Consider the following 25,119-nt stretch of genomic DNA (forward strand, 5'->3'; position numbering starts at 1 on the left):
CTTCCTTCATCACTGGGGCAGTGCCATGGGGTGGCCAGGAGCACTATTTCCCCTGCACTGCTCCAGGAATAGGTGTGTGACAGTAAAATGGGTAAAGGTGTTTGATCCAGAGCCGGAAAGAGGACTTCAGAGCAGTGTCAGGATTGTGCTGAGGATAAATAAGCAACGTTTGGACTGGAGTCAAGGACAGCCATGTGGTTTCATCTCCTGTCCATGCCTAGATGTGCTGGAGAAATGCAGACTGCTCAGTAGTGCAGCAGGTCACCGCTGTGCTATGTGCCTTGCCACAGGACTGGGATCTTTAGGGAGCTGGATAGAGAGGGTGATGAGAGGATTCAACCCTTTGTGAGCCCCGTCTGCTATTTTGGAACTTCTGACCTGGTGATTCCTGCCTTGTTTGTCTCTGATGAAAAGCACACGTGGCCCTGAGAAAGCCTCAGACTTGTTTGTGTTAGACATGGCTTTATCACCGGGACCTTTGCTTTCCCGCAGCCGAGGGCACTGTGAGCCCCTGCAGCAGTCAGGCTTGGCCAGAATGCTCAGATTCCGTATGGAATACAAAAGCATTTGCCAATCAATGGCCATAAGCTCATTTCAGAGGTGTTTGTGGTCCTTGTTGGAGCACCTAGAGAGGAAACACCGGTTGCCCTGAACGCTGATGGCAATAGAAGTGCTCACACAAAGACATGAGCAGAAGTAAAGTACAATCATCCCAAGTATGTGGGGAGTTTGGGTTGGATGGCCTCACTGGGAGCATCTCCAGAACCTCAGCGAGCAGCTTCCATGGCAGCTGGGCCAACCAAAGCAATTGGAGCACAGCGAGGAAGAAAAAAGAGCAACTTGGGAGTTGTTACTGAGGAAAAGATGAACCTCACCAGGAGGTTCAAAAATGTAGAAGATGGGAAGACAGCAGCCTGTGGTTTTTGCATTCTCCTGCTGGTCGTTGCTCCGGGGCAGACACTTGGGCATGGGCTGCATTCAGTGCACACATATCAGCCCTTCCTGTTCCCTCCCTGCCTTCCTCCCTTTCATCTACACAGCTTATCTTTACTTTGTGTTCTGGTGCCTTGCAGCGGGTCTGTCGTTATCGCCCTGTCCGCTTCTGCCCTCTGTGATGCTGCTCAGCAGGGATTGCTGTCTGTGGGGCTTTCTTTGTGCCCCTTCGGCCTGATACAGTGCACAGCCCACTCATCCCACGCTCAGGGACTCTGCATGGAGGCATCAAGCAGGGATAGGGATAAAAATCAGGTATTTTCGTGCCTAAGTGCTGTCCATTCATTGCTCCCCTTTCACTGGTTATTCCCATCCTCATGCATGTTGCAAATAGCTCAATGCCACGAAAACCTGGGCCTCAGGAGCTTGTCTGCAAGCCTTCAGAATGTGTTGTGTGTGATCTCAAGGTGAAGGAGAGGGATGAGTTCAGTAGCATGCTAACACCTCCATGGCGGGGGTATTGCATCCATCGCACAGCAGCCCTAGAAAAATCCTGCTCTGTGCAAGGCCCAGTGCTTGCAATGGCATCATTCTGCATTTCTGTTCAGGAGGGAACTGTTTGCATTTGAAAAAGGCCAGTGGTAAATCAAGGGGAGAAATTGGTAGAAGCACAAAATCGTTAAGGTTGGAAAAGACATCTCCAAATGGGAAATGAGGGCTCCTCAGAGACAGCCGTGCTGTGGGAGCTGCTGCGTCCGCCCTCACCACGGCTCAGGCCGGGTTTTGCTTTCATCAGGAAATAAAAACGCTGCAGAAATAGAGATTAAGATGAAAAGCTTCAGCCCTGCTGGAAGAGAGCGGGCTGACAGCACCCGGCTGCTTCTCCCAAAGCTGTTGGGGTGGGCAGGGGATGCACATCCCCACCGCAGGCCCTGCCTCCCCGTGTCCCTCTGAGGGTCTTTTAGCACATCCTATTGCCTTGTCAGATCAGTTTCCCAGCTGGGATGCAGACCCAAACGGGCACTGCTTCCCGTCCTTCCTATTTTAGTTTCCTGAAAAGAACTTATTTAGGCAGAAATCTGTACATTGCCTACCTACCAAAACAGGGTTCCAGCCGCTATCGGAAGGTGAACGTAAGGGTTCCTAACTCAGTATTCGTGTTTTATTATAAGAAATCCACAGAGATATTTATAGCTCTCCCCAGGGCCGCTCCACCCGCCGTTGGGAAGCGCCCATAATCCCATTTGCGGCGTTCGGGAGCCGCAGCGTCACGGTGCCAGCTGGGATCGCAGCCCCGGGGCTTTATTCTCCCAATCTGCTGCGCGGGGCGGCAGCGCGGGGCCGGATTGCAGCAAATCCCCCCCCGCAGCCCCAAACCCAGCCTGCTGGCCACCCCACCGCGTGCCGCGCTCCGGGCACAGCATGGACTCAGGTTAAGCCCGGCGGGGCAGATTAGTGAGGTCAGCAGCAAAACGCCCGGGCTGGAGCTGTGAGCGACGCAGCGCTTCAAGGGCGACGCGTGGGTCTGCGTAATGCCCCGAAATGCTGCATCCATGGGCTGCCAGCGCTCCCGGGGCCGTCAGCTGTGTCACTGCTGTCTAAATATAGAGCAGCCGGGTTGTCTCCGCGCTGCCTGTGCCATGGGATCGCCGGGCGCAGGGATCCGGGGTTGGTTCGCTCTCGCTCCGGGAAGGCTATGACTAAGGAATCTGCTGGGGAAGGGTTGGCAGAAGATGGAGGGCCTCGGCAGAGAGCAGGAGCTGATAGGAGCCTGGAGCTCGCAGACCCGGAGACCTGACCAAAACAACCCTCCTCCTCCTCCTCCTCCTCCTCCTTCCCCTGCTGCTCTCCCCTCACCAATACCCAAACGAAGGCTGCAGCAATGCCGGCCACCAAAGCACCAGGAAAGCGGGGTTCTGTTCCCACAGCAGGCTGCCTGCCCCGGAGCGCTAAAGCAAGTGGAACCCTACTCAAATCACCCTTTTATTTTCTCCCCGGGCTTTTTTGCTAAAGGGAATGCAGCGCAGCGAGGCTCAGTGCTGAAGGTCAGCCCGGCGGCGGAGCCGGGCCCCACGCACCCCGCGCACCTCGCTGCGGAGAACGGGCAGCTGAACCCGGGCGCTCCCAGCTCTGATCTGTAACCCTAAAAATCGATCTCTTTCCTATGGGGGGAAGGCACCGCGCTCCGATGGCTCCCGCAGCGCCGAGCTGGGGTCGGGGTGCCCGAGGAGATGCCAACGCGGGATGCGGGATGTGGGATGCGAGACGCTGCCGACCCCGCGGCTCCGCACAGCCCCGAGTCCCGCTCAGCCCCGCTCCGGGTGGGGGGGATTCCCGCAGACCCCCCAGGCGCCGCCCCCGCCCCCCACGCTCTGCTCACCTGGGCCCCCGGCCGGCTCCATCATCCCCCCGCCCGGTGGGGCCCCGCACGGACGGACGGACAGACGGGGCGGCGGCAGCGATCTGGGAGGGTGCAGACAGAGGGTGCGGGCGGGCGGAACTCGGCTCCCAAAATGCGGCACGGAGCGGGATCCGGAGTCAGCGGCGGGCGGGAGCGAGTGGGAACTTCGTGCGTTTTCCTTTTTTTTTTTTTGCTTCGTTGTTTTTTTCCCCCTGACTTTGTTATGTTCCTGGCTCGGCACCGAGCCGCACGCCAAACCCTGCGGAGCGGCTGCGGAGCGGCTGCGTCGGTCACCGGTGCGATCCCAGTGAGGTTGTAGGAGCAATGCGCAGGGATTGGGGCCGCCGGGGAGGTGGGCAGCAGGTGATGCCGCACACACAGCTGCTGCCTGCCCCCAGCCTGGGCTGCCGACACACGCCACGGTACAGAAAGGTGGGAATTTTAATGACTTCAGTGTTTTGAAGCTCAAAGAAACACCTAGCAGCAATCTGCTTGCAGATCTTCGGGGATGCCCAGGCTGCTTTGCCCTCCATGGACCCACGAGAAAACAGAGCAATACATTATGGGGCAGTGTCACATCATGGGGTAGCGTCGCTTTATGGGGCAGTGTCACCAACTGAACCCTGGAGTCTGGGAGAGACCAGGGCTGCTGGCTGATAATTAAAAAGAACCAACCATCAGATCTGCAGCGATTTCTCTGGGCACCTTCAGCTTTTAATTCCCTCTGCCCAAACCCACGTGATGGATTACTGGGGGCACTGGAGCAAGCTGTGTGTGTTGCAGTGCCTCATGATCTGCCTTGTTTCTGCTGGGGGAAGTTAAACAGGAAAGCCAGAACCTCTCCATGCACAATGAGGACAGGAGAGGAACATCCGGCTTCGCCCACAGCATCTCACAGCTGCCTGGGTTAGCTCTGTTAATTTTGGATTTTATCAAATGAAGGTTGGATATTAGGGGATATCTCCTCTCCAAAGAGCCGCTCAGCACTGCACAGCTGCCCACGGGTGTTCAGAGCCATGGGGATGTGGCACTGAGGGACGTGGGCAGTAGGCATGGGGGAGCACAGAAGGCTTCTCCAGCCTGAATGGTTCTGTGAAGGGAGCTGGCTGCAGGACGGGACTCAAACAGCAGCATCACGTACAAACCAGAAGCCACATGGGGGAGATTTCCTCCAGTTTGAGTGTGGGTACTGTAGATCCTCTCCTTCCCTCCCATCCTCCTTGTGCCCACTGGTGCCAGTCTCCCACAGACAAACCCACGGACAAACCCTGGGTCACACAGGACCCATTACTGCCTCGGTGCGGGGGAAGGTTAGGCGGCCACAGGGCAAAACTCACAAACAGACACCACCAAGCTGGAGATAAGCAGGAGAAAAAATTTATTTACATCTTCCAAGCGGCAGAACAGCAATGGAGATTCCCCGGGAGAAAACTCAAGGAGCAAAACTCAGTGTCACATCCTGGGACGTGGGCACCAGCCGCCCTTTGGTCCCTACAGTGCGGCTGTGGGAAGCGCGAGATTCACAGCACAGGGGCAGAGGAGAGCGAGGGCTGCGCTGCCTGGTGGGACAACCCGGGGTTTGGTCCGCCAAAGTGCAAAGTACAACTCTTACAGAAAAACCTGTCCTGAGGGCTGCAGGGATGCGTGGCCACGAGGTTCTGCATCTATGGGAGAGCTCAGAGCCTCTGAAACAAGCGCTCTCGTGCCAGAGATGCTACTGCAGGGGATCGTGATGGATTCTGGCTGTTATCAGGAGAAAGCGAGGGCAAAGCTGTCCCCAGCCGAGCCAGAGACAAGCAGAGCTGCTGGTGGCATTGAGGTGGAGGTGGCTCACAGAAGTGCCCCCAGGGCCAAAGAAAGAAAAAAGTCCTAAAAGAATATTTCCCTAAAAAGTTGGTCCGCCCTGCCCTGCTGCAGAGCTGCTCCCCAAGCAAAAACACAGTGACATTTCAGCAACAGGAACTTGCCCAGGCTGCTCGAATTGATTGCACGGGTGGAGGGCAGTGACAGCTTCTCTGCATGCCTGCCTGTGGGCTGGCAGACTGCAGCAAGCAGCTCGGCAAAGCGTTCTCCAAAGCAGATGCTAAAATTTCAGCTTTATTTTTTAAACTTTAAAAAATACACACCTTGCTTTCTTTTTTTTTTTCTTAAATATAGAGTCTATAAAATAAGGCAACTGGAGGAGACCAGGGGATCGTCCCCATAGACCCAGTGGCTGTGCCCAGAGCTCCTGCATGCAGGGGTGGGAACAGCACCAGCACGGCCCTTATCTTGTTTGCAAACCAATTGCTGGGCAGCAGGAGCATGCTAATGCTGCTTCAGACAGATGCACGCTCACACACAACACTGCTGAAAGGAGTGTGGTCACTTTGACAGCCCTCATGGACATAAGGGACAGACAGCAGGACTGTGGCACTGCCAGAGCCTGCAACCACTGCAGGTGAACCCCTCACAGGAGGCACATCCTTGGGACAGCCCCTTTCCAGTGGGACAAAGGCAGCAGAGAACAAGGAATGACTCTGTTTCTCACCAAAACACATCTGAAATCTTTGGGAGAAGCTACTGAAACGGGGCTGTATCTCGTGGCATGGAAAGCTACGGACAAGGTAAACACAAACCAGAGCCTGCTCACCTTCCTGCTCCACATCACACCAGCTCGTAGCAGCTTTTTCTACTGTTTTCTTCATCTCTCCTGATGGGAAAAGCACAAGTAGGTAATTCTACCTCCTGTGTTTCCCCTCTTCTATGTCTACTGTTACCAGAAATGTGATCTTGATGTTTCTGAGCTCTAGTGTGAATGTTTTCTGTGTTCTTCACCAATTCCCACCCGGCTGAAGTCTTGCACTTTAGAACTTTACTTCTCTAAGAAATAAATTTAATAGAAAATATTTTTTTTTTTTTAAAGACAACAAGAGAGAGACCTGTGTTAAACAGTACTACAGGGCAATGGAACGGCACATTATAGGCTTAGAGGCTGGTGTTTCATACGGGGGTGGCAGGGAGATCATGGCAAGTTGTGTAAACCTGAAAGAATCATGACCTAGGTTTGCACCATTGATCTGTGTGGTTGGATCACAGGCAGGAATATTTTCTAGCCTCGAAGAAATAACACTTATTCTAGCAGACTTGACCTTGTAAGCATAGATCTTTTCACCTGGATACTGGTTATAACCGTGTTTCCACAGCTGTTATCCAGCACACCTGGCGATGGTACTGCATGATTGCCTAATTTGAGCACAGCTCCAGCACCGTGCAGAGAAACCAAGCAGTCATCACACCAGCTCCTGGTCCCCGGCCCAAGCTGCTTAGTGCTCCTCTTCTGAGCGCAGGGGTGGGATCTTGTTGGACAGCAGAGCATACACATATGGCCAGATCTTGTTGGTCTCTGTCCCCGAAAATGAGTGCAGGATACCCCTGCTCCTGAAGAGAGTCAAGCAGTTAGTGCCAAGAGGGTGAGGACAAAACATTTCTCAGCTCCAAAATAACCGGTGTGGACTGCAGGGCCAGATCCTGCAGTGTGATCATCTACTTACAGCACACCCACCCCAGCCTGCCCTGGAGCATCGGCGCAGCAACGCACAGCTCAAAATGGCAACAGCTCTGAGCTTTAGAGACATGCAGCTACTGAGATGCTTACATCAAAGCATCCCTGTGTCCGCATGCAGGGGGCTAGAAGACACCTCTCATTTCCCCTCAGGTGTATGCACTCATGATCTATGTGCTTTCTACCACCCTTTGCCCTTGTTTCCTCTGCCTTGTTGCCAATTGCCCAGTACTTCATTAAAAAGCCAAGCCCAGGAGCCTTGGACTGTTTTTTTTGCAAGGCAAACATACCATTCCAGACCTGCACAGCACAGTGGATTATTTAACAAACGCATTCACTGATGCTATTTGAAGCAGCACAAAAAGCTGCTACTGGTTTGGTGAGTGAACCACCCTGAAGGGCACCACCTCCATGGTCCTGGGTGTGCTGCACAGCCATCTGCCCGCAGAATGCAGCAGGGCTGTGCCTTATTCACATGGTTGAACTCACTTGTATAACTCTATCACTGGCTTTGCAGCATCTTTGTACTTTCTGAGCCGGGACGTGACGGCCTCAGGTTTATCATCCTCACGCTGGACCAGTGGCTCGCCCGTCACGTCATCAATGCCCTGCAGAAAGGCAAATGCTGTCAAGAGCATTTTCATTGAGCACTCAGCACAAACCTCATTTATCAAAAGGCACTGCGCAGAACTCTGCAGGACAGCTTTCAAGGCCAAAGCCATCTGGTGCCCCAATATCCCTGGGTCTTCACAGCATCGTAGAATTGTTTGAGTTGGAAGAGACCTTTGAAGGCCACCTGGTCCCACTCCCCTGCAATGAACAGGGACACCCACAGCTCCACCAGGTGCTCAGAGCCCTGTCCTCTGACCTTGGGTGTCTGCAGGGATGGGACACCACTGTCTATAGGTATCCTGTGCCAGTGCTCTACTGCTCTTATCATAAAAAAAAAAACAAGAAAAAGCAAAATAACACAACTTATTCCCTTCTATCCAATCTATACTTCCTCTCTTTAGTATGAAACCATTTCCCCTTGTCCTATCACCACAGATCCCACTCAAGAGTCTGTCCCCTTCCTTCTTACATCCCTTGTTTAGATAGTGAAAGGCAGCTCTCAGCTCTCCCCCACAGCTTTCTCTTCCCCAGCTGCACAGCCCCAGCAGTCAGCCTGTCCTCATAGGAAGGTGTTCCATCCCTGGATGTACTTTTGTGGCCCTTCTCTGGAGGCATTTCAGGGGTCAGTGTCTGTAGTGAGAATTTCACATCTGGACACGGTGCTCCAGGTGAGATCACACCAGCACAGAGAAACAGGATCAGCTACCCCGATCTGCAGGCTACGCTGCTTTTGATGTGGTCTTACTACGTAGGATTTTTCCCCAGTGATATTTGAAGCTTGTGCCAGCCCACTCACGCAGCAGAAGGCTGCTCCAAGCTCTTACATGCACATGAGGAGGGTTGAACTCCATGTTGTAGACCCGTCCGCTCGCTGGGTGGATCCATCGGGCGCTCAGGCGGTCCTTCAGCGTCTCGAAGGGGATGTGCAGGCTGATCACCAGGTCCAGCTCACAGATCTTGTCCAGTGCCTCAGCTTGTCCCAGCGTCCGTGGGAAACCTGCGGGCACGTACCACAGCACAGCAGGGTGATTGGAAGAAAAGCACACGGCCTCTTGCTGCAAAGATAGCACAGCTCCTCGCTGCAGTGCACATGGTGCGAAAGAGCCATCCACCAGATGGCTGCTGCAGAAAATAGCTCCTCCAGCACCAGCTCCCAAAATACAACACACAGATCTCTGCAGGCTCGTGTTCTCCTGGGAAGCGGTGCCCAGCGCGAGGACTTTCCCCACCTCTCCAGGCCACCACTAAGCTCAGCAAACACCTGCAGAGCCTCAGAAGACATCCTAGACCTTTCCCCAGTTGAGCATTATTAGCACTGAGCTCGCCTGCACGTCATCAGAGCTAATGAATTAGTCAGCATGAGAAAGAATACATGCGATCTGCTTTACCAAGTCAAGCTGGACTGTTCTTCGTGTTACTGAGTGGACAGCTTGAAATAAGCATGCTCCTTGTCAGAGGTCACTGTGCACAGCAGGAGGCTCCCCAGATCCATGCCCACCACCCATGGCCATGCTTTGCCCTGCAGGCAAACCTGTGTCTGAGTGAATACTGGGATGCAAATGCTCATGAATGCAGAAACAGTAGACTTGTAATACAGAATACTTGCTTGTGCAGTGCTGCTTGCTGTAATATTTGCCAATCACTGTGTTTCCAGTGAACTGAGTAGTGTTACTTAAGAGTAATGAAATGTTATAGTGGAGATTGAGTTTGGGGTGTTTTGCCCACCCACTTTCCTCATTTTGCAACTTACTAGCTAGGAAGCAACCAAAGGAACATCTCAAAGTAAGGAAAGGAGAGTATTAGTAACAAGCTTTTTGGAAGTGTTTCACCAGATTGGCTGCTCCTCCCTGTGTCACACAGGCCTCTGCCCAAAAACCCAGGTAGCTGCACCCCATCAAGTCCCACCATCCTTTCCCCTGCCCCCAAAGCTCTTCTCAGCACTGCCATCAGAGCTGCCTGCTGCACACCTCCCACACACTCTGCTTGGAGCACTTCTCTATCCCAGGTGGCTGTATGGCTTGGGATCACAGCTCGTTCAGTTGCAGATGGAGCTGGGAAGAAGTTTTTCTTGGCCAGCCCCGCTCCGCACGCTGGCCCCAGGGGCTGCTTTATGAAACACCTCTCTCCTTTCCCTTCCCCACACAATGATCTCAACTGCACACACATGTGCTGCTTCTTAGGGCTCAGAGAAGCAACAGCCACAAACCAATTTCTCTCCTTGCTCTGCTGCCAGAACCGGTGAGGACCATTGACCCCAACTGACAGCACCCACACATAGTGAGGCCCAGCTCTTATTTTTAGCTCTGCAGCTTCAAACTGATGGAGTCCCTCCTTAAGCTCTTGATTTACTACAAAAAATAGGCGAACCTCATGCTATCCCTGAGAGCATTGCTTCTGCAGGCAGTTTGGTGCCATCTGCCCCCCCATCTATTGCCAGCAGCACCAGGACAGACACCTTTGGTCTTCTCAAACCCATCAGGAGCAAAGCGAAGCTTTAAGGTGGCCGGCTTTTGCCCACACAGATGCACTCACCATCAAGCAGCCAATGCTCTGCTCGCCGCTTCTCCAGCTCCGTCATCATCACACGCGTGATGACGTGGTCAGGCACCAGAAGGCCTCTCTCAAGGTACTGCTTTGCCAAGCCGCCAACTTCTGTTCAAGTTTAAAAAAAAGAAAGAAATTAGAGCTGCGTGACATTTCTGCATGAAACAATATCGCTCCCCCTCAAATTCTGCTTGCCCTCAGAGATCGCTCACCCTTTCGGCAGCACATTGGGGAACACAGAGCTCCTCTGGAGGTGGGGAATGAGTGGTGAGGGGTAACATGAGCAGGGCTACCTGCCCCAGATGTCACCGAGACACTGCATGGCTGCAGCTCTGCTCAGCAGCCAGCTGCCAGGCCCACCTCCTGCTCTGCACACTGCATATAATAACACACCTTGCTACATGCCCAACGATACAGCTGCAATCACTGTGCCTCAGAGGAGCTTCCCATAAAGTTATGGGGACAAATGATGCTTTTGGGTAATGCTTGTAACGTGACTGAGACAAACCAAGTTTGCCTCCTCCTGCTTTCATGTACGTCGTGAGACACTGCACCATCTTTTATAAACTATCTGAAGGGATGCACATTCCCAGTGTCACATATAAAATGTGACAGTAAACAGGCAGCATCAGAAAGCTCGTCTGACAACCCACGCCTCTGAGCATCTGTTATCACTGCTGAAAGGAGAACATAGCTTTCCATCCACAGGCTTTTAAGACTTCCGAGCCTCAACTCAGGACACATTCAGGTAAGAAAACCTGAGTGTATCCTCCTCCCAGAGCACCTAACAGCATCTGTCACCAAAATGGGATTTGCAGCCCATTTTTTGCAAGTTTTCTACTTGGACAGCACATTTTAGCCCTCTCAGAGCACAGTCCTCTATCTGAAGTACTAATTGCCATGCTGCACCATCACAGAAGGCTTCTGGGGCTGAGCATGGAGGGAGGTGCGGCAGGACAAAGTTCCCTGCAGAATCCTTCTGTCACTGGGACTGTCCTTAGCTGATCTCCCCCTCCAGGAAGGGCCCACCACCCCCTTCTGTCTCAGTCTGGCAACATACAGTCTCAATAGTGGCTCAATAGTGGCTCACTGGTGGCTTTTAGAATGAAGCAGCTGAAAGATGCAAGCTGGCTGAAGGAGAAAGGACTCTCTAAGCTCTGGTTTGCCAGACTACAGCAAGATGTAGAAGCTGGTCGGGCACCAGAGCACAGGCTGAATTTCTGGCACGCAGAAGGGTTTGATGCAAGAAGCACAGCTCCCACAGAGAGCCCATCTCACCTGGAGGACGGAGCCTGGAGCAGCCCGTGCAGCACAGCTCCGGGTGTGTGAGGCTGCAGGGAACCTCCCCAAAACAACACGTGTGGATGAAGCAGGGCACGCAGAGGCTGCCCTTTTGGCAACCTGCCCACAAAACGCTGAGTCACCCGGCTGCAGGAATGAGTCAGCATGGGCACGACGGTGGTCCCCTCCCTCCGCTCCACAAACGTTCTGCAACCAATGCTGCTGAGCAGCTCGTAGCCTCAGTGCATCCCCAGGGCTGCACAAAATACCTTGTTCAACGACAAGCTCTTTGTCGCTGCCCATATGTCACCCTCCTGCTCGGGAAAGCACATGAGGATGAAAAGAATACATTATGTCTTATGCAAACAGCACAGAGACCTGCTAGGGCATAAATATTATTGCATCCACCTACATTTTTTAATATTTATTCATGTGGCCTGCACATTGCCAGAGGACTTGCAGAGCTGTGGCTGGTTGAGGGAGCAGAGCTCAGGCTGTAGCTGCAGGTCCTACTCCTGTCCCATGGACCCACAGGACCAGCTGCTGACGACACACGAGCTGGGAAGTCTGGAAATGCATCTCACACGTCCACCCAAGGCCATAGCTCTGCACCAAAATGCTGTAGTTTTTCCATGACTGCAATACAACCAGACAGCTCTCTGCTGTTCCTGGTGCAGGCAATGCTCCAGTATGCTCAGGGGACACATCAGCAAGGGGGCAATGCACCACCATGAGAGTGCATGCACTGACACGGGGTCAACACACCAGCATAGGGTGGCAATGCTTTCAGACTGCTACTGGAGCCCCTCCATCCCTGCTCAGCCTCCTCCCAAGCTCTCAAGGCATTGCTCATACTGCAGAGCGGGCAGATAGTTCCTGCAAAGGATGCATGGAGCTACACAGTGTTTGGCCCCCAGCACCTGGGATGTGCTGCATCGCATCACCCCTGCAGCGCAACCCTGCTGGGTTGCTTTCATCTCCAATTTTCTCAATCTATCCTATGCATTTCTGTGGTGCAACTGCCCCAGCCCTGAGCCAAGAGGCAGCAGGGTTTGGGCATGCCCACGCATGGATATCCCTGCAGATCCCGATCCCGCTGCGTGATGATCTGGGGTTCATCCTTCCCAAACAAGGGCCAAAATCCACACTGCTATCACTTAATCCTGTTAAGCTAATGACCACAGGTTTAATGCAGGACTTCAGCCCCTGCTGTAACCCTAGTCCATCCGTGCCTTCCAACTCTTATCAGAGCGACATGGCAGGTCCCAGCCTTGTGACACCTCCTGCAAAGGCAGCAGCACCAGCTGAGGGTTGGAGAGGCTGCAAGGGCTCAAGAAGAGGCTGTTCCCAAGCACAAGGTGCAGGAATTTGGCATGGAGCACAAAAGCTTTGCTGGCCAGCAGCCCCTGGCCAGACACTACAAAATAACCTTGGACTTTTGGTCCCTCGGAGCCACCTTTTGCACGATTTCTTGCAGAGGCTCCAGCAGAGCTATCTGGAGTTAACAGAAGGAGAAGCTCCAAGTGGTTAATGCAGCACTGACCGCAGTTATCTGTGCACTAAGCTATAACAACCCTGGCTGGCCAAGGCCAGATATTTCCTCTAATTTTCAGAGCCCCAGTGCTTCTCCCCAGCCCAGGGCTCTCACCCCATCCCTGAAGGCAGGACCCAGCTTTGGGGAACTGGAGCCTGGCACAGCCACACATCTGGGGACATCCAAAAGCAGATGGCCCCTGAAACGATGGCTGCACCAGAGCAGCACAGTGAGCAGGCGAGGGGACAGAGCCAGGCATTGCCTGGAGCACACAGTTTTAGGGCAAATTAACTGGGTCCTGCTGGGACTCCAGGATGCTGCACAGACCAGAAATAAAGCCCTGGGCACTGAGGCTTGAACCGGATGAATAAAACAGTCACCATCCCCCGTCACACCTTGCCTAGCACCAAAAGCACTGTTTCTTCACCAACAACCACAAAAAGCACTTCTGTACAACAGAGCAGCCACTAAGCAAGACACTGATTAACTGGCTTCCTATGAACCATGTCCTGCAGCAGCAAGCACAAAAACCACCTATGATCCTTGCTCTGGACCCCCCCAACAGTCCTTTAGGTGCTGTAATGTGGCTCCTCTGCCCTGAAGTGCAATGTCAGTGACACAGATGATAAACCCAAGGAGAGAATTTACTTCTATTTAGCTTCCTCCGGAGCTGGCACATGGCAGCATGCTCATGTAACAGCTTGTCCAAAGCAAACAGCGGAAAAAAAGCAAATAGCTGCACCTTACTGAGAGCTGTGACCAGAGGTTATGTCAGAGGTGGCACCTGAAAGGACAATCAGCTGTGCCAAGTCGAGGCTGGTTTACTTCTGAGCAGTTTTATCCACGTTTCTCAGTGCTGTCTCCTTTGGGAACCCAAGTTTACTTTGGAAGACTTTGGCTAACTCAGCTCACAGCTCCCTCCTCCTGCAGCATCCCCAGAGCTCTCCTACACAAAGAGCTGCACACAAAACCCAGGGAAGCCTGTGGGTGCACACAGCTCAGCACTGCACACCTGATGCCCACAGGAGCATTCCCCACCCACGGCCGTACTTCCACACCTTGCAAATCCGCCTGGTTTGCCCTCAGGTGTTTTGCAGCCCAGCCAAAAGTTAGCCGGACTTTCTGAATTCTCAGTCTCTTTTCCAAAGGAAATATTTTTGTGCTTTTTATTTATAGAAGGAAATCTGGGTCTTTTTAACTGCGTGACCAGAGGCAGGGTGGTGAGCAACGCCCCGCGGCGCACACAGCTCTCAGCATTCATTCACCCTCCCTTCCCCTCCCTTCTTGTCACACCTCTAAAAAGGGAAAGTGCGCTTATTTCCCCCCCTCCTGTTTTGCATGGATGCCACTCCGCGGCTCTTCTGAGTCAGCTTCCTCCTGGGCAGGTCCCACGCACAGCAGCAGGGCACAGGAGCTGCTGCAAGCTGTTATTGCCCAACTACAGCCACCCCACTGGCTGCTGGCCCCTGAAGTTCGTGGGATCTGATAGCACGGGCACAGCAAATGCTATCAGCTCTCCAAAAGGCTTAAGATGCAAAACACAGGATGGGCTGAGGCTTGCTGTCCCCCACCACTCTCTGACTGTGGAAGTAGTTTAATGAGTGGGAGCACACATGGGCACCTTGCAGCATTTCCCCAGCCCTCCTGCAGTGGATGGCACAGCTGCAGCACCCCGCTTCCCAACGGGATCCTCATGAACACATGCATCCCTTGCACAACTTCAAGCATCTGTCTTCAGTCATATTGCAATGCTCCCATCCCATGGCTTGGTTGGAAGGCACCTTAAAGATCACACAGACTGTGTTTTCAGCCAGAGGGTGGTGAGGCACTGGCACAGGCTGCCCAAGGAGGCTGTGGATGCCCCATCCCTGCAGGCATTCAAGGCCAGGCTGGATGTGGCTCTGGGCAGCCTGGGCTGCTGGTTGCTGACCTGCACTCAGCAGGGGGTTGGAACTGATGAGCGCTGTGCTCCTTTGCAACCCAGGCCATTCTGTGATTCTATGATCATACAGTTCCAATACCAAATTTTGCTCTTGCCAAATCCAACAAACTCAATACTTTTGCGTGGGTTATTCCAGGGGTTGGACTCGATGATCCTCATGGGTCCCTTCCAACTCGGGATACCTTAGGATTCTATTTGCTCCGCTGCCTCCCCAGCTGCGCCCAGAGCTGGGACAGTCACCCCATCGTATCAGTTACCCCGTCAACTCAAGATGCAGAGGGGAGACGATAAACGAAACCCAGCGACGCCACCACCCGCAATCCAGAGGCGGCGGCGGAGCGCGGAGACGCCGCAGCTCAGCGGGACGGACAAAACCCGGACGGTTCCCCCGGTCCCCTCCCGCCCCGTCGGTGCGCACCGACCCCCGGCCACTCACCGCCGCCGCCGCGGAGGCTCTCCCGCAGGAATTGGCCGCTGGAGAGGTGCTGGAGCCCGAAGCTGCGGGCGATCCTCTCGCATACCGTCCCCTTCCCCGAGCCGGGGGGACCCAACACCACCGCCCGCAGCACTTTGGAGGCCATGGCCGCCTACCGAAGCCGGGCGGGGGGTCCCCGCGGGGCGGCACGGCGCCTTACGCGGCGGCAGCGCGGAGCCCCGGAGCCGGGGGAGCCCGCAGCTGCGGGAGGAGGAGGAGGAGGAGAAGCCGCCGCAACGGGGGGCAGGGCCCCGACGGCACCCGCATCCCCCTCACAGCGGAGCGCGGAGGGGCTGCCGGCCGCACCGCGCCGCTCCCCCCTCCCCGCACACGGTACACATCAGCACGGGGGGAGGGCGGGAGGGATGAAAGGAGCGGGGGGGGGTAGGCTGTCCGCCCGCCTGCCCGCCCCCTCGGGCCGCGGCACCCTGGGACTCGTAGTCCCGCCGCCCGACGGGTCCCGCACCGATGGGCGGCGCGGGGGGGCGGAGCGAGGCTCGGAACGAGCGGGACCCCGCGCTGACGGTACGGCCCCCCCCCACCCGCACATGCACGGCGGCACGGGGCACCCGCGCGCGCGTGCGTCTGTGTACGTGCGCGTCCGTGTGTCCGTACGCCCGTGTGTCTGTGCGTCCCCGCGCGTCCCCGCCCCGCCGCCCGCCCCCGCGCCGCTCCGGAAGCGGCCGTCACATGGCCGCGCGGCGCTGCCATCAACACGCCAAGATGGCGGCCCTCACGCCGCCCGCCCGCCCGTGCTGCGTCACGCCGCCCCCGGCCCCGCCGCGCGCCCGCAGGTGGGTCCGGCCCGGCCCCGCCGCCCGGCCCCGAGGGGACAACGCGGGGGAGGGGGAGCCGCCCGTGCGGCGGGGCCGGGCGCGGCGCTCCCGCGTTGCGCACTGTTGTTTTCCGAGCGGCGGTGTTTACGCGGGCGGGGCCTGCCGCGGGGTGCGGCCCGGCGAGGGGCCGGGGGCTCCGGGGGGATTCGGGCGTCCCGCCGCCCGCTCCGGGGCTCGGGAAACGCGCTGTGGAGAACGGCTTCGAGGGAAAGTTGTGAGTTGCCGCGGCTCCTCGCAGGGTCGGGGCTGTGTGCTCGCTGCCTCCTAACTGCTGTTTTCCGCCCTCAGGTTTCCTCGCGGTTTGGCTGAAGTCGGGATGCGGGACGCTTTGGTTCCGTCCCAGCGCACCGCAGCTCAGGTAGAGACCCGCGAGTGGGGAGGGCGGTGTGAGCACACCGAGCTTCGGTGGGGCGCCGCAGGACCCCCAGAGCTGCGAGTGGGGCCCGGGCTGCGGGGCTGTCAGCAGGGAAAGGTGAAACGGCGCTGGGAACGAGCGCCTTTAAAAGCGTATGGAAACGTGAAGCGCTTGAAGAAAATCCGTGGATGAAGACGTGTGCTGGGCTCTGAACTGGTGAGGTTGTTATTTTGAAAGAAGGGAGGGCCCTCTAGATAATGACAGGGAGCTTAGCAGTGTGTTTGTGCACACCTGTTTGCTTCCAGCCTGTGTACGTGCAGCCTGACGGAGGCAATGTGGAGATCGGTGCGTGCTGCCGGCCGGGTTTCTGTTGGAATAAGGGTGAGCTCCTCTCTGGAGCAAATGGCATCGGCAGTGAGCGTTGGTGCAATTGGAGTGGGATGGTCTTTGTGCCGAGGTGCTGGGGAGGAGCAGCTCACCTTTGCTGCCGTGCTTCTCCTCCCTTTGCACAGCATAACAGCAGCTGCTGGAGCATGGGATGAAATCTTGGAGCTGATCAGTTGTACAACAGCAGTTCTTCTCCGATCGCTTTGGCTTCTGAAATGTAGGATCCCTCTTTCTACTTTCTTTCTGTTCAGCTGAAATCGGTAGACTTTTACTGCTGGAATAATAATGGTAACGTGAGAACATTTCAGAGTGAGAACAAATTGTTCGTTTCTTGCTTCCCTTTCAGAAGCCGTGGCTGTAGGTACAGGATTTCATAAGGTTGGTTTTTGAACAAAGTTTTGTTTGTTTTTCCTGCAGCAGCAGATGATGTAATGAATTACAGTGGATGGTAAAGCTGCATGTTTTAGACTATATGTTTAAGTCATCCATTTCATCATCTGACATCAGCATTGCATAATCTGTTGACTGTCCCCTTTTTATGTAATGTATGTTTGTAGTTTGTTTTAAAATGTACAAATATTTTTTTCCACTGCGTGCTTCTGCTCAGCTATTTCATGTTTGTCTCTCCGTTGCCCTCTTCAGTTAGAAACTTGTAAGGCACCATTTTGATAGCTGGGCCCATCCGAGCGCTCCGTCTTTCTCTTTTAGAAACAATCTCCGTGACATCTCTGGATGCCCTTTCCAGGTAAGTGGGCTGGTCACAGTGCTGACCCACATCTGGAGTTTCTGCCCCCACCTGTTTGAAACAGAGGGGCATCTTGTACTGATTAAGTCCGTCAGCATCAGAAAGGTAGCTTTTGTAATATACTAGAAGTAAATTAATTATTAATACAGGTAGACAAAAGTTTAACTTGCCTGCAGTATACCTGTTTATTTCACCATTTTATGTTTGGATCTTACCACCTAAAAACGCCAGCTGCATAGTGAAGCCTCTAGAGACTGTAGGCACCTCTTCTGCCTATTCCAGCTGCAGTCTCAGCACAGCTGGCTGCTTGCCGTTCGGTGCTGCTCCATCAGACCCATCAGCAGGCATAGGAGCAGATATCTGCCATCCCAGCTTTCTGAGCACATGTGACCAGCTCTGATTAAGCCCAGCTGAATGTGTTTGCAGTGCTGTAAAATTCCACCGCCCGCCAGCCTGCTCTGCTGCCTGGGTGAGAGCCCGGCCCGCTCGGTGCAGTATGCAGCGTGGTCACAGTGTGGTGCTGCCCTCGTACTTGTGAGCAGTCCCAGCCCTTAGCTGCTGCACGCTGTGTGGCACCATTAACTCACCTGGCCCTTGGCCAGGTGTACATGCTGTCTAGTTCATGGCATTCAGCACTTGAGTAACAGAAAACAAATGCTGCCTTCAAGCTGCAGTGAATTTAAGGAGGAGAGGGGAATGCCTTCACTCTCTCCAGCTTTATAAAGAGATAAATTAACATTTCTCCCTTCAGTCTAGCATTGGCGAGTTGGATTTTTAAGAGTGATTCAGCCAGAAGTTATCAGGGCTGTTATGGTAGCACTATGATCACGATAATTTCCTGCGCTGAAGCCCCAGATGCAAAGTACTTCTCTTAGATGTTCCTGAGTCTCTCATCTGGAAGCTAGGAAACCCATCAGAGTGATCCGAGGTTCTGAGACTTGCAAGGGATGGGGAATGGAGGAAGCACCTGCTGAGCCTGGCAGCACTGTGGAGGGGCCACGATGACTGACAGGCTGCCCTGGCTCAGTTATCACAGTGCTGATGCTGTCTCTTGTAAAGGTACAGTACTGTGATAACTGAAGGATGGCAGCCATCTGAGCTTCAGAGGCCCTTGTCTGCAGCTGATGGATGGACAGTCAGCACAGCATTCCGCTGAGGTGGGTGTCTTCATTCTAAACATACCCCTGATGTAAAAGTCAAGGTTTACTTGAATAAAGATTACACTTTATTGACAGCTTGCTTCTTAATCAACTGTTTTGGTGTGAGATCTTCCAGAAATGCTACGCTCGAGAAGCTTCAGAAATGGTTCTGAAAGGGTGAGAAATGATTCTGGAAGGGTCCTGTGCAGAGTGGGGAGTACTGGAGTGGGGAGGTGAGAAAATGTGGGTTGTATACTTGGTAGTGGAGGACAGGGGAACTACTCTGTAGATGTACTCAAACTCCTTTTTAGATGCATTTTAATGCTGCTTGTTATAGATAGCATGGTTTTGGCTGACTAGTGCCCTAACTTGCTGTCTGTGCCATCTGTTACGTGGTTGTATGCTCTGGGACAGGGCTCACGTCACAGTCTCTCGTCAGTCCAGGACCGCACGGCTGCAAGCAGCTAGCAGTTGGGTTGTTACAGGCTGGGGTTTCCCTGCCTCGGTGACTGGGACTACAAGTCAGGTAACTTCTGTCATAGTTCCACCTCTAGGAAAGGCTCTGGGGTCCTTGGCAGTGCTGCAGCCCCCCATCCTCACCCTCGGGGCAGCAGAAGCCTGGAGGAGCTGCAGCACTCTGCAGAGCTTGCTGTTTAGTCTTGAACTGGAGTTAGAACCAAGTTCTTTAACCCCGCAGGATTTAGAGAGCTCTTCCTTCAGGGCTGGGTGATTCATAACTGCCCGGGCCTTGCCCTGTACTTCCCTGCCAGGGAGGATGAGGATTGCCTCAGCCCACGGCCACTCAAGCAGCAATTACGTAGTTCATGTTTTCTCTGAGCTCTACTGGAAGGTAGCTCTGCCAGGCCGTGCTGCTGGCTGTCTGTGAGCCAGCAGAGTCAATGCTGTGCCACTGCCATGGAGCATCATGCCAGCCTGCATCGTCTGAGCAGGGAAAATTATTGGTGCCGATAGCTGCTGGAATCTGCTTGTGGAGGAGGGCTCTGTTGTACCAATGCTGTGCAAGCGATAAAAAGACATCCTGCTACCAAGAGTTAAAAGTTCTAGATAGATTAACATCTAAGCAGAGCCAGCCCTCGACTTCCTTTCTGCCTCCTCCCAGAGCCCGAGAGGAGGAACCCCTGGCCCCAAAATGCAGAGCTGGTCACCTCCCCAGCGGCACGATGCCCTCGTTGCTCTTTTATGTCATGCTGCGCTCACTGCAGCGTGCAGCAGCTGGCTGGGGCTGGTCCTCTTCCCTGTGAGAAGCAAGAGGAGTGCCTAGGGGCAGACACAAGTTTTGCTGCCTACCTGGTCTGAGGAATCAGGTTCCCTACCTGCCTTGGGATAGGATTCTGGGGTGATAAGTTACCTGGGCCGTTTAGTGAGACGTTGTAACTGCAGCATGCACCCAGTGTTGGTGAAAGAGAGCAAAGCTGCCAGTTGAAATGACATGCCTCTGGGCTTCAGATTGTGATTCTCATTTCCTGTCAAAATAACTACGGCTTTGAGTTCTGACATGGGACAGGAACTGAAAATGCTGTCTGTGCCTCAAAACAACACCTCTGTGATCAGATTTAATGGGAGCCTTTATCTCTCTCTAGCTTAGCAGACACGGTCCTTCTTTCCTGTAGCTTCCTACTGATATCATAATCGGACAGACATAAATACCCGTGGGTTTGCCATGTCTAAATATTGCTACATGCAAACAGTGCAGCTCTCAAGTCCTTCTTGGCACTGAAACGCTTCCTCCCACTAACTGTTATAGCAAGATGTAAACAACGTGCATATAGTGACGTGTCACACCACTTTCTGCTCAAAATAAGCCCTCTGAAGACAGTCCATTTTCTGATAAAATGTTTCATAATGTACAGTTCTGATCCCAAGGAAAGCCCATTTTCTTGTGACATGTCAGCTGTCGTTCTGAATGGATTTGTTCCACCCCAGTGGTTCTCAGGCTTTTTTAGCAGGAAAGTCCCTGTTCCCATCTGGAGGCTGTCGCTCTCCCACCCACGTTCTGCCTGAGAAGAGCACCAGTTCTGCTCCTGTGATATCTCCTCCAGGCTGTGATTCTGCAGACCAGAACAGCGCCGCTGTCCCTGGCTCTCGTCCATCAGCCATCCTTTTAAGGGGAGAAGCAAGCTGCTACCTGCTTCTCACGGCAGTGGGATGAAAGGCATCCATTGTCTGCTAGCACTGAACCTTGGAACCAGGTGGAGCTTTGCTTTTCCCATTTTTTTTTACAGATCTTCATTTGTTACTGTGACTTCTCTTAACATCCAGTGGGAAGCATCAGTACCAAAAGATTTTGTTTTGTTTATACTAAGAAAAGAATCCTTCCCAACAAAGTTTCAAGCACGCTGTTGTTGTTCCAAAGTTCAGCAGTATCACCTACAAATCAGACACTGTTCTAGTTACTGTTCATTCAGACTGCCTCTGAGTAGTGCAGACCGACTCCACTTGAACTTTAACCCAGGCCTTCTTGATGAAACATTTTCTAAATCAAGTAGCCTAATGATAATGTCTTGGTAACTGCAAGTCTCAGATGTACTGGAGTGTAACGATGACAAACCTGGTTTTGGGTCAGGTCAAGCAGTTTCTGAATGTGAGCTTAGAAATGTTGGGCAAAGCAGAATAAATAAAACAAGCTGGTGAAGATTCTGGTGAAGTCTACTGGCTTGATGGGGAAATGTGACGAGCTCAGCCCTGCTGCGTTGTTTTTCTTCAGATCTACAGCATCATCTCAGCGTAGCACCTCCATCGCATTCTCTGCCCAGCTCAACAGTGACAATATTTTCACTTTCTAGCACAAAATGGGATCGATGTGTTTGAGCTGTATTCCACTGCAGCTGTTGCCAACAGAGCGCTGTCATTACCTTCTTGTGTCTGTTGCCAGGTGAGGGGGGGCCTTTTCCACTTGGAGCAAACACACGCAGTAACAGTGACAGCAATGATGTGTGCCTCTGAGTGGGAAAACAAGTCCCCAGGTGCACTGTGTGACCATTTTTGGGGGTTGGACCCAATGATCTCTGGATGTCCCTTCCTACTTCTGTGATTCTGTGATTTTCTCCCTTCTACACACAATATTTCTGCCTCTGGATGTTACCTTCCTCATGCTAAAACCGTGTGTGTGTGGTGGGGAGGAATTCAGGTGCAGCTGAACGTTTTTGAGCTGAAACAAACCCTGGGTTTTTGACAGTATCGTGATTCACAAAGGGAAACAGTGACTTTGATAGATGTCAGATTGGGGACAGAACTCCGCAACAGGAACTGAGTGTTTCAGTGTGGTGTAATGTCAAAGTTACTGCTATCGGTTGTGTGCAGGCAGATGATAAAGTCCACACTGGGTGACTTGGTATCTAACTTGCTCTTCGTTATTCTCAAGAATAGGAGAGGGCCATGGAGGAATGTGAATGAATGTACTCTGATGCAAGGTCATACAACTGTATTGTGCTAATGTTACATTTTCTGGGACCAAACCCTGCTGGAGCCACAGGTGAGACCTTCTTTGACTCCAGCTTTGGCTCAGACACGCTTTTCTTCAGATAATGAGTAAAATTCTGGTTCTGATCTCCATTTCCCCATTGACTTCAAGAGGATGAGGGCAGCACTTGGTTTTTTTTTAAGCTACGCGGGGATGTTCATCTGATAGTGGGAAAAGCCTCATTCAACTGCAGCAGAAATTAGGTAAACGAGAGCTGTGACTTCTGGGTATGACCTGGAGGTGGGCATGGTAGAAGGCCTCTTTCTGCCTAAATCCCTCGAGCAACCTCCAAACTTAGAGATGTATGTGTTGGCACTGTAAGTTTCAACTTCTGAGCTAAAACAGCCCCTCCGTGGTACCTCTGGCAGTGGCTGGTGGGTATGTTGCTCCTGACTCCAGGCAAAAACACCTGGCTGTTGAGTGCTTGTGTGTGCCTTGGGAGGGACGGAGAAGGCAGGTGGTTATCAGTGGCCCCACAGCTGCTGTTAGATTTCCCCCCATGGTGAGGCAGAGCTCGCTATTGACCAACCTCCATTTTCATTAACTCCAGAAGCTGGCAGAGTACACTGAATAATTCAAGAGAGACATGTTTAAACATTTGCACAAGCCTCAGATTCCTCCTGGCTAAAAATAAGCCTGTGAGAAAGAAAACGATTCTCATTCGAGGTGCCAGCAGATGGGCAGCAGAGGCACAGACCCCATCCCAACACCATCATGTCGCTGCTCCCAGGGGAACATTGGCCGTAGGGCTTATCCACACTGCTGGGGCCAGGCTGAAGGTGGTGCAAAGCAAAGATACGAACTCACAGATGCCCTTTGAGATCAGCATTTTGGAGCACCCGAGCAGAAGTGATTCTTCCACAGGGAGAGATCTGTGCCTTTCCCACCGTAGCTGAGCACCAATGGGCACAGCCAGCGTGCCAGGCTCCGTTCTGATGTTCTACTGAGTGCCTGAGATTGCTTGCCAGTTTGGTGCACTTCATGTATAAAATATATTGGCTTTGTGTCCCCAGGGTGATGAAAAATGTACTGAGTTCTTTTTGGAAAAACTTCCATGGTGTGCAGAACGACAGCTTCTCAGGGCAGCCTGTGATGCTGCCCCACCAGCAGCCAAAGCCTTGCTGCATTCTGGGGTTAAATGCAGTGCTCCAGGGGACTCTCGAAATTAAAGCCCCCAGAGGTTATTGTTAATAAAACCTAATTAAATTTGAATGTAAATGTAGCATGCTGTTGCATTTGCATCTGGCTTTTGATGGTTTACGTGTGTATGTATGTGAATTATAAAAGCAAGCATACTTGTAAGCATGCAAACAAGCATCTGTGCATGAACAGGTGCTTCTGAACTCTGGTGGTGTGGCTGCAGTGTGCCAGCACCTAACTCATGGAATCACAGCATGGCCTGGGTTGCAAAGCAGCACAACGCTCATCAGTTCCAACCCCTGCTGTGTGCAGGTCACCAACCAGCAGCCCAGGCTGCCCAGAGCCACATCCAGCCTGGCCTTGGATGCCTGCAGGGATGGGGATCCACAGCCTCCTTGGGCAGCCTGTGCCAGTGCCTCACCACCCTTAGCATGAAAATCATCCCTTTGGAGATGGCCATGCTGGGACATCGAGATGTGAAGGAATCTCTCCTCCCCAAACTGAGACACTTAGAAACCCTAGTTAGCTTGATAAATAACAAAAAAGAAGGAGGCTGAGGACAACACTTAGAAGTTGTTAATGATGAAGAAACAATTCACACGTTCCATTTGTCTCAAAACAAATTCTCTCTTGTTTTCCAAGCAGAGACAAGTGCTCTGTAAGCAGCGTCGCAGTCACTTTTTTGCTCGTGTTATGTGAGCGCAGGAAGTTTCAGATAAATTCAGCAGCAGATCAGATGAAAGGACTCATGCACTCATGTATCTGTTTACACAGCCCCCATGGCAAGTCGCAGCCCATTGCTGCAGTGCTGGGGGCCCTCATATCTTCAAGGTATTGCACAGCCATGCTGGGTGGCACTTTATGGGAAGCTTTGCAGGCAGGATGTATTTCTTTTGGGAAAAAAAAAAAAAAAAAATTATTTTTAAAGTAAATTTTCATTTGAGCAGCACTAAACATAGCCTGATGCTCTGCAGAAGCACGCAGGAGCATGGGTGATAAGTGCTGGAATACTTTGCAGTACAGGTGCAATGTAAGCAGCCCATTTTCCACCCTGCACAGCTCCTGTGGCTTCACGGCCTCCTCCTGATGTTCGCCAGCACACAGGAGAAGAAACAGCCCTGGAAATACTGCTGAGAAACAGGCTGCTGACAGACTGAGACCACTGAGGTGGTGTTAAATCACGTTTATGTAAAGGTCCAGGCCATTCCATGCTGACGGCATCTGTGATTTAAAGCACTTTACCGTACGCAGGGCCACTTGCTGTAGTCTGAAATGTCACGAAAGCAAAAGGAAGAAAAGCTTTTAAAACGTTGATGCTGTTTGAGATCATGTGAAAACATCACCTTTTCTAAAGAAAAATGATGGCAAGGTGAAGTTTGACTTCTGAAAACTTGAAAATTGAACTGCATAACAAGCAAGCGAAGGGAAAATTTCTATGTAGCTGCCTGCCCTCTTCTGTTAGAAATAATTTGTTTGAATTTCATTTCATTTTTAATTCACAAATACCAAGAAAGAGCAGCCCTGTTGTCTGTATATTACTGTAATTTTTTTTTTCTTGGAGGACGTCAGTGCTTCCTGGAAACTGCAAAATAAAGCAATAAGGGAGGTAATTAGTGATTCTTCTGACCTGTCACTCCAACCCAGCGCAGTCCTTACGGGGTGAGGGAAAATTGCTTTGCTTCAAAGGCCTTTTCTGCAGCTCTCTGCAAGCTTGTTCTCCTTATAGACGCGAAAGCTACAAATGTATCTGATTGCTTCCACAAAGAAAAC

The 25,119-nt window shown here is 52.8% G+C and overlaps 2 protein-coding genes and 1 long non-coding RNA gene across 3 annotated transcripts in view; 1 reads left to right on the forward strand and 2 right to left on the reverse strand.

Annotated features, from left to right (window-relative positions):
* DNAJC6 (DnaJ heat shock protein family (Hsp40) member C6) overlaps positions 1-3,456 on the reverse strand; it is a 39,270-nt gene extending 35,814 nt beyond the window's left edge. Inside the window, exon 1 of the mRNA XM_052666848.1 lies at positions 3,314-3,456. Coding sequence (XP_052522808.1) covers positions 3,314-3,338 — 25 coding nt within the window. The 5' untranslated portion in view covers positions 3,339-3,456. The remainder of the gene's footprint in view (positions 1-3,313) is intronic.
* A 1,233-nt stretch (positions 3,457-4,689) lies between these two features.
* On the reverse strand, positions 4,690-15,620 carry AK4 (adenylate kinase 4). The gene is made up of 5 exons (XM_052666919.1): positions 15,228-15,620; positions 10,023-10,142; positions 8,315-8,487; positions 7,368-7,486; positions 4,690-6,754 (listed from the first exon to the last, which is right to left on the reverse strand). Exons 1-5 carry the CDS (start codon positions 15,370-15,372, stop codon positions 6,640-6,642), a joined length of 672 nt encoding a protein of 223 aa, XP_052522879.1. The 5' UTR covers positions 15,373-15,620; the 3' UTR covers positions 4,690-6,639.
* Positions 15,621-16,661: 1,041 nt separating this feature from the next.
* On the forward strand, positions 16,662-24,959 carry LOC128072777 (uncharacterized). Its single transcript, XR_008202429.1, has 2 exons — positions 16,662-22,221; positions 24,409-24,959. It is a non-coding gene; the product is annotated as an uncharacterized LOC128072777 (long non-coding RNA).
* Positions 24,960-25,119: the final 160 nt, after the last annotated feature.

Source organism: Tympanuchus pallidicinctus, unplaced genomic scaffold (assembly GCF_026119805.1).
Source record: "Tympanuchus pallidicinctus isolate F22 unplaced genomic scaffold, pur_lepc_1.0 scaffold7, whole genome shotgun sequence".
NCBI lineage: Eukaryota > Metazoa > Chordata > Aves > Galliformes > Phasianidae > Tympanuchus > Tympanuchus pallidicinctus.